Here is a 14,198-nt window from a genome sequence, read left to right on the forward strand (position 1 = left end):
TTGGAAAAGCTCAACTTCCGGGCGTCACTGCTCCTCCAGCCTGGGACACGGGATAACCTGGGCTCCGTGGGGACCTTGGCAAAGGGTCCGGAGACTGTGGAGAGCAAAAAGTTGCCAAGAGGATATCCGTGAAACACACGTGTGGCAAAACAGACCATTGCCAATTCCTGTGAAGTAACTCCAATACTCATGCGTTTATGGTAACCTGCCACTCAGGATATCTGATCTTTGAGTATCGTAGCTAGAGACAGCAAATGGCACTGCAGATCAGCATGTGAGAAGGGAACCCTCAGCTCTTTCCTTCGTCCGGACTTGTAGGTTTTGGAAATTAATATTACATCAAACGCAAAACATCTAGACCCTCATTCTGATTTCTACATTCTCCATAGCTCTTGCACCCCTGCAGTCTCCTGCTCATTAACCTTCCAGTGGGATCAAAACTGGCAAGGAAAGGATTTCTTTTGCTGCGTTCCAGCAGTTCCCTTCACGCAGCCCAGCCTGGCGGGCAGGGCAGGGCGCTGGGGCAGCACCAGCCCCTCCAGCCTGGACCACGTCCCACCGCTGACCTGCTGCACGGCCCTGCTGCATGACACCGCCACTACACAACCCGCTGTCTGCATAGCTCTTACAAACGTGTCAAAAATGAAAAGAAAATTCTCCTCCAGATTTGCAAATCCCTTCAAGATCTACAGATACAAAGAGCTCAAGTGGTGCTGAGCTTTATGATCCTCCCAGCAGGCAGGAATCCGAGAGAAAAGGTGTGACAAACACAAAATACTCAGGGAGGGATCAATAGCAAGAAGATTTCAGTTGGTTCAAATCCAATTTCTTACAAACATTAGGGTCGATTTCCATTTCCAGCAAATCTGCCTGTATATTCCTTGTGTTCATGACAAGTTATGCCGTTAAGTTCATACTGGGTTACCTAAATGAAACACATTTCATTTGTCACAGTAACTGAAATGACAGTAAAATATTTTGGTTTTGAACAGTACACGACTAAAGGGGGAAAAGGGAACTGTTACATGCTTGTGAGTTTACAAACACACTTCCCTGACAAGCAAAACAAAACAAAAAAAAAAAACATCATGGAAAGAAAAACACTGTTTGCTTAAAGGAAAAGACGAAGCTCAGGGACTGATTTAGCTTCCTATTGTTTTCTCAGTGATGATTCAAAATCCTGAAAAAAGTACTGTATGCCAGGAAAAGAAGCAAGAGGACACTGGACTAAGCTAGAGTCTACTTTACAATCTGCTTTGTAAATCAGAATTAACTCCAGTGAGACAACTACAAGCCTGGATTTGCACCAACACCTGATGCTGTGTTGCAGCTGTGCTTTTTATTACAGTTTTTTATTCACACAATAACAAAAAGAATTACTTTTAATTAATGGCTTGATTAAGCTCAAGACATTATAAATATGACTGGATTGTCACACTGGAGGCCAAACACAACCCTCTCCCCTCCTTTCTGAAGAGATAGCTCAACAGCAAAATGACTCAAAGCCTCCTGCTTCTTTGACTGCTTTAATGATAGGTATAAGCATCTATAAACATTTATTTCACACTAGAAGAGAAATCCAGAATAGCTTATTTTAAAAATGCAACTGGGTCAGTAGCTGCCTCAAGTAGAATAGATGGGCTGCATGAGTGAGTATGCCCTAAAGAAACATTACTCTGTGGACGTAACTCCTGCTGATGAGGACAAATAGGCCCTTTTAGAGCACGATTTTTAAAAGCGCAAAGTGATTTGGGAATACAAGTCCCACAGGTTTCTGCAGTGCCTCGGGAGCACAATCTTTAGGCTCTTTTGAAAATCCTACCCCTAAAACTGTACTCAGCTTTGTAATTTCAGAGCCCCTGGTGATACTCAGCTCATGAAGAACAAGAACTTCTAGCGATCCATCTTTGCACATAGATACCATCTCTTAATCAAGGATTTTCAAATCTCTACAATCACCAATTAGGCCTCCAAACATCTCAGTTAGCTAAAAAAAGGAGTTAATTATACAAATGGAAAAAAACTGAGCCGTGGAGCACTGTAAAGGCTGGGTTAGTTAGAGTTACACGAGGTGTTAAAGCCCCTGTACGGAAGAGCCCCCCAGCCTGGCTCCCCAGCCAGGCTCTGGACACCCAGCACCTCTCCCTCCCCACTCTGCAGCCCTGCACCAGCTACTGACCTGCGGTACCGCTGGACACGCGCCGCAGAGGCCGCAGGTACACTTACACAGACTCCCACTGCTCATAACAAAGCTACCTGTAAGCAACAGCGCGGGTGCCTTTGCACTGGCAATTAAAGAGAACGGGTGTTGCAATTACCCCTACTAAGCGGCCTGTTCCGGCTGCGGGATCTGCTTCGCTGTCTCTGAAGTCGTGACCTCCGGAGCAGTCGATAGTAGTAAGACGGTCTCCCGGAGCTTTTCCTGCTGTTCATTGACATTTTTGTATCTATTTTACACATACACACATGCAGGCACAGGTTCACTCTCCCCTCTGGCAAAGTAGCAACAGTTCCAGCAGTTTAATTAACTGGAGGTTGGTTCTTTGGAGTGGAAAAGGGAGAGGGGGGAAGAGGAACTCTTCACTTTACACATTTAAAAAGAAAAACAACGAGAAGAAAACATAAAAAAGAGAGAGAGAGGAAAAAAAAGCAGGCGGCACCGCAGTACATGTCTCAGCTGTGGGAGGACTTGCAGCGAGCAAGATAAACTGTACTAACAATTCCTGCCCCCAAAAAGATAAGCCTGCTGGAGTTGGAATAGGAAGCCAGAGTTGGCCTGGGCTCTGAGCAGTGAAGAATAGGCTGGAAGAAATCCTGGACTGGATCCTCGCTGCCGGACAGCAACATCTGATCCAACGGGACTGGAAAAAATCAACAGCTCGCTGCCTGAAAGCGGCTGGTAGCCTTAGGGGCCAGCTAGTCTCTACCTGCCCCGGCCATCAGATCATCGCGGAGATGAAGTTTCGGGGCTGCAGCAGGAGGGATCTGCGAAAGACCGGGGTGGGGAAGGGTATAATGATTTCCTGGCCATGGGACACATGTTAATAATCATCATGGAGCAAAAGCCCCGGAAAATAAAGTGAAACTTGAGAGGGGAAAACTTTAATTAGAAGTTGAATGAACAGAGCTCCAGACTCCCCTGGAGGCCCATTTCCTTTCAACATTCAAACTGAGTTATAGCACATCCCACAAATTAGAGAAAGAGCCTATTTACCATTTGGGTTCTGATGGCAGCGAAGATTCCGCCTCCGGCTCATATTGCTCAATAAAATTACGTTTCAATGGGCAGAATTAACACTTTAAGCCATGGAGAAAAAGAAAAGAGAAGAAAAAAAAAATAGACTAACCAGATAAAAAATTTCCATCCACATTTACAGTTTAAAGCGGGCAGAAGTGAATTGTTCAGAATCCTTCATCTAAGCTCCTTCCCTTCCCGGCACAGAAACCGCTCTGAAGGAAGAGCCATAGACAACATTTCAGAAAACCAGAATAGTGGGCAAGAACTTAACGCGCTGCCGCTTCTTCTCACAAGTTGGCAGATAATCAAAAAATCTCATTGGAGCAAGATGAACTGCAAAAGGACATTTGCACCATACCTCTCCGCATTGTGTCCTAGTTTTGTCATTTTTATCAGACATTCGCATTATCAGTGCAAATTTATCTTTGTGAAGCTGCAGGGCTGGATGGGCTTGGCTGGGGACGAGCTGGGTTCCCCCGTTATCAGGAGGTTCTTCAGAAGTTTGAAAACTTCCCCGGATTATACTGTGTTGTACCTTCCATTACCAGAGGCAGAAGCTATCAGACTTACCCGCCACGACAGAAGTCCCTTCCACCAGCAACCTTCCACCTCAATCTTAGGATTTCATAAACTGGTGCAATCATGGAAAATGTCAGAATTCTACAAAATCTGTATTTTCTTATTTACATGAGTAGTAAAACCATGAGGTTTATCAGCTGAGAAAGGCCCTTCCAGGAGGAAAAAACAAGTCTTGATCTTGAAGGAAGTCCATGCCTGGTTTTGAGGCGGGACGGAAGGAATTCGGGGCAGCTCTCAGCAGCAGGAACGGGCCAATCAAGGGGGCAATGACAAGTTCAGGTCAAGGAGGCAGATCCCAGCTGGACCCAGAGACTGGGGCGGGGGGGGGGGGGGGGGGGGGGGGGGGGGGGGGGGGGAATGCTGCACTGGGACATTCCTCTGCGCTCCCACCCCACGCACCATCCCTCACCAAACCCCACAGCGGATCCCGGCAAAAAGGAAGAGGCTTCAGTTACTACACATCTGCCCTCTTCTTCTTCTCCAGAATAATGTCTGGGGTTTTTTTCATATTTGGGTAGATTAGAAACCAACCAAACAAAAAAATACAGGAACAACCCAAACCATTTTCCAGATAACTAGAGACTCGTCCTGTGCAGGTGATGCAATTCACAAACAGAGCTGAGAACGTCTAGAAGACGGTGATGGGAAAGTCTGAAAATACTGAGGTTTAGTTAAAGATTTGCTATAGACAAGGAGCCAAACATTCAGGTGCCTCTCTGCATTTTTGTGTCCTAATAACTGAGTTCATAGCTCTTAAGAGAATCTTTTTACTATTATGCTTTTATCATTAGAAGTGCCTTTAAAACAGGCTACCCATTTTTTTTTCCCTTTTGTCATTCCCCACAGCAAAAAAAGCCACGGATGGAAATGAAAGTTTAAACAAAACCATTTAAAAGCTCACCCAAATTCAGACAATCCAAAAGGGGAAGGTTCACGTGGGTTGGTTTTGCTTAATTGGAGGCAGGTGACTCATCCTCAAAGCAGCTGGGATGGGGGAGAGCCGGGGCTGGTGATCCCCAACCTCTGTGGGCAGGTGGGAACCATCAGGAGGTGCGGGAGGACGGGCTGGAGTCACTGCGCATTCACCCACGTCTGCTTAAGCATCTGTTCCATGTTTAGGGAATTTTATTTTTAATCAACCTAGTACCTTCCGAAACGTTCATACAGGTGACCAGAAAGCAGGAGAAGTTGATGAGGGACTATAAACTATCATGGCAAGAGAAAGCAGCCTTACTATAAAAGCATAAATGGCCGGGAGTTTTGTTCAGGTTCCGCCAGCTTGCCTCTGTCTCTCTCACTTCAACAACGTTTTTGAAGGCTTTGAGTTCAGATGCTACATAGCAGCAGGCAACAAAATGAATGACCCATCTGGGAGGGAATGTGACTGGTCTGGACCTTTCCAATTAATCCAGCACTGCTCTTTTTTTTTTTTCTTTCTTTTCTTTTTTTTTTTTTCTTTTTGAAAGCCACATCCTGATACAAACACTCTTTTGTGTATAGCAGAATCTATCACTTGCAAACGTTAGATATATTAAGTGCTCTGGAGGAAAGCTGACAACATTAAAATCTCTCTCTCTCCAATATCACATCTCAGTCTGGCTGTTCCCTCCGAAGAGCAGAAGGACGAGTTCAGTCACAGGCTCTGCTGAACCTCGCCGTGAGAGCAGCAAATGGAGCCAAACAGAGCCGAGGTTTTTGGGGTGTTAACTCGTCCTCCCCAACACCGAACACAAACCTAACCCATGAAATTAAATATCTACCGGGCTGTAACATCTTGGTAAAATATCCAGTTCGATACACGTTACAGGAAAATTAGAGCGCCCACAGCGTCCCCTGTCACCCACTCCTGTTCCCCTGCCATTCGGCCTTCTTAAAACTGGATTTATCTCACCCCTTTATCCAAACTAACGGCATGTGGATAAATTTTAAATTAGCACCAAAATAAGTTCTGGGATGGAGAGCTACACAAACGCTGGCTTGTTTGCTTTGCCATCAAAAGGCGCAGGCTGCTGCCCAAGGCCTCGCTCAGCCCCGCAGCAGCCGTGCCTCCCCGGCGGCTCACGCTTCCCTTTTTTATCCTTTGTTTATTGCTTTGTGCTGGGAAAGTAACGACTGCACTTCAGAATGCACGTTCCCAAGGCAGCCCCTACCAGTAAACCTCTTGCTTTCCCAAAGGGCTTCAGAGGGAAACAACCATTCCTCTTCACTCCCTCTGATTTTATGGCAAGGAACCTGAATTCCTTCTTCTGAAAGTGAAAGTTTCCATGCTCTGTCAGTAGGGCCCAAAAGCTCTACTGGTACAGGCATGAGGATACACTGATTTGTCCACACATGTAACTAATGGCCTCTGAATTTAGGCTACCTTCTGGAAGACTATAGTAATTTCATTTCAGTTTCCCGTGTTTTTTTCACAAAGAACTGAACTGAGGTTTTCAAAAGCTCAAACAAACAAACAAGAAAAGGTTTTGCCTTGCCCAGCAGGGAGAGGAGTGGTGGATACCAGCTTAATTTCTAATTTGCATTGGGTCAATGAACTGCAGACAGATCACGGAGAAGCTGAAAAAAATCAGATTGCAACCCAGATTTCCCTGTCACAGGTAACTACTCTGCCTCTGAGGAATGATCGTATTCCTTTCACAGTCGGAGGCAAAAGGGAATAATCTCTACAAAATATCAGCCTTTTAAAACATAAGAGAAATATAACAGTGTTCCTGTCACTGATCCCAGACACTCTCAAGATGTGCCTGCTCGAATTTGCTTACAAGTCCATTGCCGTCTTCAGTTCGGCACAGGATGAGGCTGGAAGATTTCCAGGCTTATTGCCTCAAGGCTACCAGGGATACATAAGCTCATCTGCAGAGCCAGGGAGGAAGGTAATTTCCTCTGTGCAAGGACAGCTTAACTTTCAGTTCAGCTGTACCCAAACCCACCAGTGACATATTTGTTTGAAAACCTTAAAAGGAAAGTTTCATAGAGCCAATTAAAAGTAAACTACTTCTTTTTAATATTTTAATGGAAAACAATGATTATTTTAAGACTACGCACAGACAAATTAATTTCCTTACCACCTTAGGTGGAATGTAGCAGCTTTTTGATAGCCTTGCAACAAAGTGGTACGCAGATTTGGGTTCAAAATGATAAATAAACATTTATATTAAATTTAAGCACAGAATTCACTGCTCTCCATTTATTGAATGGTGCCATAGCTATGAAATACTCTTGCTGTCTGTACGGTAATGAAATCCAAATGTAAGTGGAAAGCAGTCATCACACATAATACAGATATTTTAAGATATTAATGAATAGAAAAAGCAGTGCCATACAAAACAGGCAAGAGGAAGAATGTGCGTCTGAATAATGTAATACTAAACAAGCGTTCAGGAAGTCTTACGGAAGTCAAATCAGGACATGAATTCTTTTAGCATTAGTGTTCCCTACCTACAGATTATTACTTTTGTTTACTGTCATTATGTTTATGATACATTTAGATGCAAAAAAAAGATCAATGTCACATTGTTTTGGGATCTGCATACGCCACCAATTAAGAGATGAGTCTTTGCCCACAGCACTTAGGATCTCACTGAACGCACACGCTATTGCACACACCGCAAGCGTAATAATTGCCGTGCCCAGCTCCTGAGCGGAGAGGTGAAGCCCCGAGTGGTTTATACACCTCACATGGGAAGGCGGGGGCAGAGCCGGGCGTACACCCCGCATCCCTTAGTCCTTGCCCACAGAATTAATGGAGTTCCTCGCTCTCTCAAGACAATCCCCTCGTGATGAATAAGTATTAAGCATAATAATATCTTTTTTTTCTACAGTGTCTTTCATCCAACAGAGCATAGATGCTTTTGTAAATACTTGTTCAGCTTTTTAATGTACTTAAAACATACAAGCTTCCTCTTTTTCACTCCGGTTAAAAAAAAGTTCAAAGGAAAGTGTCCGGTGTTAAGCAGGAAAGTCAGTTATTTGGCTTCTAATAAATAACGTCCTCATTTTAAGAATGTATCATTGATATATGTTTTAAAAGTGTGAACAAAGAGACTTTGTCAAATATAACACACAAAAAAAGGAAGGAAGAGAAATAAAAATAGAGCCTAGGAATTCTACCTCTAATTCCCAACAAATCTATCAACAAGCTGAGTTTTGGACCGCATTTGATTTCTGCATGCAGTGGGCAGCTTCTTGACAGCGGGAATACAGTACGACGTACCGGCTCCAAACCTGCGTGGAACAGGCAAACAGGAGGTCGCCAAACACGTTATCCATTGTGCTGGAAGGACGTGTGGTGCCTTGTGAAAAACATGGGGTGATTCCCGTAGGAAGGGCCATCAGTCCCTGGGCAGGTTACGGTAATGCCGAGGAGAGTCGGGGTGGCTGAGAACCCGATCGGAGACGTTTCCTGTGCCACGCAACGAACTCAGCACTGGAAGGGAACAGGGGAGAAGCACAGACTGACCTCAGAGCAGAACACGCTTCCTGACCACTTCCCGGTAGAACAATAGAGCTAAAGGACATCAGCTTTTTCAAATCAGCTTTCAACTAGCTGTGGGAGACCAGAATAAAATCAGTTAACTTACTCTAAATTTATTGATATGTATTCCCCATGATAAAGAATACTCTGCTTAGATAACTTGGTTTATAACCTGACTGGTAATGATGCTAATAAAATTTAGAGTTGAAATCTATCTTAAAATACGTGCTATGATTTCCATAGACCTAATGAAGTAATTAAACACATGCAGTCCAACACAAATTGAGAAGAAACTTTTACCAGAATCAAACATCCTGTGCCTCAAAACAGCCTGCTGCTTTCGACGACCCAGGGGAAAAACAAACAGGAGTGTAAAATCCCCATTGTATAGCAAAAATTCCCATACCAAAAAGAAAAACCTTGTAAAAACCCCCACATCCAACAAAGCTCCTCATACATAAATGGGAACTACACAACACTTCCTCGCATCATGCGTCTGCCATGAGTAGTAGCTGCCGGGAGGAAATATTTGTCTAAGCCTGATTATTCTTTACAAAAACCCTTATTACTAAAATGAAATGTTAACAATGATCCATTGAGTGATTAACGGAGTAACTTCAGCTCTGGGTTTCCAAAGATCTCCCATTTCCTTCTCCAAGACCAAATCAAAGCGGTTCTCTGCGCTGACCTCTGTAAGATGACCCGTGGGGCCCTCTGTGAACTCAGCTCACACCAGCGTCAATGTGTTCATTCACCCTCTTTTACTCTTTCTCCGCGTACACCTGAGCTAACTCTGCCGTCTGCAGGGCTTGCCCAGCCGGCCAGGCTAAACCAAACACGTCTCCTTTGAGCAGAAGGATCCCGCCATAAACAACTCCCCCGGACAGACGGCCCTGGCGCTAGTTCCCGGCCGGCGCAGGAGGAGCTGTGCCCGACACACCGAACGTGCCGGCGCCACAGCGCTCCAGCCTCCAGAGATTTTTGTCAATGAGAGCATGAAGAGAGTTGTCTGGATTGCCCAGAGATGATTCACTGCAGTCTTGTAATACAACTGTTTGGAAATCTTTTATTTACAATAATACACAATGATGGGAATTTTTTCCCAGATTCGTACTACTATTAACCATGACACTGCCCACACGGTAGTGCAATTTTTCTCCTCCTGCTTTTTTTTTTTACCATTATGACTATTTTTAAAATAGCCTTTTTGTTCAAATGAAATATTCAGAAAAAAAAAAAGTTTTGTCATGATTTGTTTTTTTTCAGTTGGAAATAAAAGCACATTAGTCCCTACCACTTTTCTAGTATAGTAAAATTGGGAAAATTGGCTTATTTACTGTGAAAAAATAAACTGGAAGATATTCAAGATCCTGCAAATCTCTCGTTGAAAACTTGAGGGGAAAAAATGAAACATATTACTAAAACATCACAGCATAGGAAAGCTGTTGTTTATTTTATTTTAAAAATAAAATGTCCTTATCTTGGGTTCTTTTAACCACCTTTTGAACAGCCCCTCTATCTTGCTTTCCAGAAGCACGTTGGCTCTGTGAGCTGCCTTGTCTCCAATTTTGCGCTGTTGTGCAGGTGCGGAAGGTTTCCTGTGAGTGATGAGGACTCGATATGTGCTCCATGGGTGAGACTAAAAAGACAGTTGGAGGAGAACTGACTGAAAAGTCAATGTGTTCTAAGACAGCTTCGAAGTGGAACTTGGGGAAGGCTCCCAGAGAGCTTACAGGTGGATGGCCCCACACTTCCCAGGGATCAAACCAACCACAGCATCCCAAAGTTTGCACCTTCCAAATTCGGTCACTTAGTCTTTCCGAAGACATCTATCCACCCTGACCAGATGCAGTCTCTGTTATTCACGGTAAATAGCAGACACGCAGCTTGTTTGGTACAGGAATCATAGACGGAATCAGAGAACAGCCCAGGCTGGAAGGGATCTCGAAAGATCACCTGGTCCAACCTTTGGTGGGAAAGGGAGCCGAGATGATGAATTTTTGTGATCAAAGAAGACTTAAACATTGCAAAAGGTAACGTAGGAGACAAGCTGTCACAGACAAGTACTGCCAGTCTTGCAGAAAGTAGGAGCTAACAGGCTCCTCGGCACCATTGAGGAAGAAAGAACAGAATTTCAGAAATAAAGAGGGAAGTCTAACGTCTAATGAACAGCTTCTGTGTGGAACTCTGACATTCAGTTATTATTCCCAGTTATCAATGTTCACATGCTGCTCCCTACCTATGCAGACACGGATTAGATGCTCATCTTGACTTTCCTATCTGCAAATTTAAGTTAAAGAAAATCATCACCTTTAGGGTAAGAACCTAATTATTAGATATAATAATAAATTATTGTCATAAACTACATACTTGGCATTCACCTTGATCAAAATACACATATAGCAAAATAAATTAACGTCTAAAAATATTTTTACTTTGTATTTCAGTAGTAAACTTGCTGTTGTGTTGCTTCAGGGAACAAGTTGATAAAAGTTTGGCATCGCTGGCTTCCTATGACAAATTTATTAGTTATTATTAGCAGAAGTCCCAGCTATTTATTGTGTGTTCTAATATAATGGCTTTCCAATGCGGTGTGCTAAAAGGTCAGGAAAGAAAAAAAGGTCAGATCAGCCTTTCTGAAAGTTGCTGCAGGGCATCACTCCCTTGCTTGCATGGAAGCCTCGTCTGCTTTAACTCAAGGTGAGGAGAAGAAAAGGGTTTTCCAGGTGTTAGAGAGTAACTCACTTTGTGCACAAACAACACAAAACTAACCCGAGGAAGCCAGTGTGCTCCAAGGGAAGCAGACACGCTCCCGCTCCCCTCCCCATGCGCAGCTGGTTCCAAAGTGCAGCGTAAGGACACATGAGATTTACACAGAGTATGAATCAACACTTGGGGTGTTTAATCTCATGATAACATCACATTGAAAGCAGCATCTATGTTGACACGTGAAATGAAAGATTAACTTGATTACACATGCTATGTAAAACTTACTTCCCGGTTAATTAATAGATGAGACACTTCCAATTCGTGTTTAAATGCCTGATAATGATCTTACACTCATATAACAAATCGCTGATTTATATACACACAATCCAAACTTCATTTTTCATGTGACAGATTATTTTCTTCCTTTCCTTGCCACGTAATTTGCAAACTACACTACAGATATAGTTGCTTGTTTTACTTGCTTTTTGGCATCAGATTGCTCTTCCAAGGAACATTTTGGCAAGTATGTTCTTTAGCCATCTTCCTTATCAGGCTTACATGACAGTGTATCACAGAAAACACATCTATTTTAAAAGAATACCCTGTGAGCAAGTTAAAAAATGAAAATGTAGCTATTGTTTTTAAAGACCGGTTTACAAAACCAACTGGAAATCCTGCAATCAATTTTTAAATACCATTGTGAGGGTGGTTTATTTTAATTTACGTTCTTCCTTCTGGCACAACAACACAGTGCTGGTCTGGGAGAAGTTATTGTCCAAGTTCAGCTGATTGCAAAAAGTGAAGACCCTCCTTAAAATAACAGAAATATGAAAAACAAATTAAGAGCAATACCAGGGACGGGACGTTTTTAAGCATGGAACCTCAGTGAAAAGAACTATCTCCAGTCCCCAAGCTCTACCGAGTCACGACCTGCCCCTGTAAATCATCCCACTGCCAGGATGATGTCTTTACCTCCATGACCTTGCGAGGCCCGTGCAGAGAACTGGCTGATAATCTGATAAATGACACTATGAATAAAAAAGTTAGAAAACATGTAGCAAGGCACACAGTTATTCCTGCCAAACGATGACGTAATGCTCTTCTATTGCAGTATCAGTTCAAATAGAATCTTTTCTGCTTATCTTCCTATTATTCACACAGATCTTCCAAGAGTAACTATCTCATCTATATATACCTATTCCACTAATATGCCCATTATATTTTTAGAGGGGAAAAGCTACAGTAAAAACTCTTCCTACTGAATTTATATCCTTTACTCCTCTAATACACTCTCTTTTAGTGGGTTAGCAAGTCTAACTCCTTCAAGCACCTGCGAAGGGCTATGCAATGACAGCTTGTCTTCATGGTCCTGCTACATCCATGTGGCAGCAGTCTTGGATGATCTGGTTTGCAGGGTTTGCACAGTCCATTAGTCAAAATGGTACACTAATGCAAAGAAGGCAAAGTTTTCTGATGCCTGTTTGGTGTTTTATTTAAAACACTCCTCCTAGGAGACACAAATAACAGCTCCCACTTGACAGAGCTTGCTCATGAACAGCAATCTGTGCCTTGAACATCATATCATTTCCTTGTTCTCCACCCTAAAATAGAACTTTGTTCTTGACCTCTGTGCTGAACCTCACAACAGGTACTTCTGAAGTAAACATTAAAAAGAGAACTAACACCCAAACAGAGAAAAGAACTGATCAATACCTCTGATTGTTCATTAGAAGCACTCTACGTACAGCCAATAGATTTTCATTACAGAGAAGAAAAGGCAAACACCTGCCACAACTCAAACAATGCAAGATTTCAAAACAAATTCTAGAAAGAATGAAAAGTTCAGTGTGACTTTGATGAAAGTCACCACCGGGCCTGCAGCGCCTAAGCCGCGCGTAGACGTGTGTGTCACAGCAGAAAGGGCCCCGTCAGCCGTGCCGTGGTGCAGGCTGCTGCCTCGCAGCTGAAACCACCTAGTCAGTCTTTGCTAATCCCCGTCTCACTCCAAACCCTACTTATCTTTTTCTTTCTAAATCATCCCCAGGACAAGACTAGAATCTCTTTTGAAATGTAAAGGCTCTATAATAGAATTTAGAAACAACATATGGTACAAATATCAAGCGTGAACATCTCTTCCCATCTTGTACGTTTCAAAGACTCTGCAAACAGCACTTTTCCCTCGTTTTGATCCTGCAGCCAAAATGAGTCATCTGTGAACAATTATGGCTCTGGCAGGGGCCTGGCTGTTTGAGAATGAAAGGAAACACTTTATTATTGAAATGAACAGTATGCCAAGCCAGGAGGCGACTGTAGAGAAATGTTAAGGGTCCTTTGTCCTCCTTCAGCCAGCAAAATCGCAAGCCGTGGATGCAGCAGTCTCCTCGCAGACGCCCGACAGCACCTCATTTCAGCACGGGCAACGCGAAGGCATGAGGAAGCGTGAGCTGGGGAGATGAGCGAGTACCTACACGGCAGGAAAAGCAACACAGGCCTTAAAGCAGGAGGCCTGGCTTGAGAAAGTGTCGGTTATTCCTGGCTTAGCTCTCCCAGAGGAGTTGTGAACATATTAAAAGAACATACAGTCGGGGGCCACGGGGCTGAAATCTGAAACTCTTAAAGGACATTTGCTGGGAGTTTGGTACTGGCCGAGTTTAACAGGCTCTTCTGAAAGGGAAGACGGGAATTCCCCTTGATGAGAAAAAATAGCAACATAACAATTTAGTAGGGACACTGATCTTCCTATCTGCAGCCCATTCTCGGCATTGGTACCACTGTATCTGGCTTCGATGCCCAAGGGGACAGATAAGATCTCTCTGAAATTGTAAGGGTAACTCCCGAGACACAGGTTGCTCACAAGAGGTGGACAGGGCAGGTAACTGGGAAGGTTATTGGTGTGAGGGACTCGGCAAACGATACAAGCAGGAGATGGTTTCAAAATTGGACTATGAACTATGTATGAGCAAGTAATTTCCAATGCTTTCCCATCTTTTCTTCCATGAGCAGTTTGCAGAGGGAGGAGGAACAATATGGTAACCATCATCCTGAGCCTATAGACTACTTAAAGACTGTTAAGGTTGATGGGATGACAAGGGAGAGCAATAGATGGTGCCAGTGGAAGGTGCCGGGCAGGAGATCAGAGCAGAATCAGGGAAGAACACATTTTGCATCCTGAAGTTCCGTTCCAACCCCCAACAAAAG

The 14,198-nt window shown here is 43.6% G+C and overlaps 1 protein-coding gene across 7 annotated transcripts in view; it reads right to left on the bottom strand.

Annotated features, from left to right (window-relative positions):
• Window positions 1–14,198, bottom strand: part of DAB2IP (DAB2 interacting protein) — a 202,085-nt gene that overhangs the window by 156,877 nt on the left and 31,010 nt on the right. For 2 of the 7 annotated variants that reach the window (XM_063353372.1, XM_063353367.1), the window contains exon 1: window positions 2,319–2,653. The exons of 3 other annotated variants lie outside the window; for them this stretch is intronic. In XM_063353372.1, coding sequence (XP_063209442.1) covers window positions 2,319–2,460 — 142 coding nt within the window. In that variant the 5' untranslated portion in view covers window positions 2,461–2,653. Of the gene's footprint in view, window positions 1–2,318; window positions 2,659–14,198 lie in introns of those variants that run through there. 2 more of the 7 variants (XM_063353371.1, XM_063353369.1) reach the window with 2 other exon arrangements.

This window comes from Chroicocephalus ridibundus, chromosome 15 (genome assembly GCF_963924245.1).
Source record: "Chroicocephalus ridibundus chromosome 15, bChrRid1.1, whole genome shotgun sequence".
Classification (NCBI taxonomy): Eukaryota; Metazoa; Chordata; class Aves; order Charadriiformes; family Laridae; genus Chroicocephalus; species Chroicocephalus ridibundus.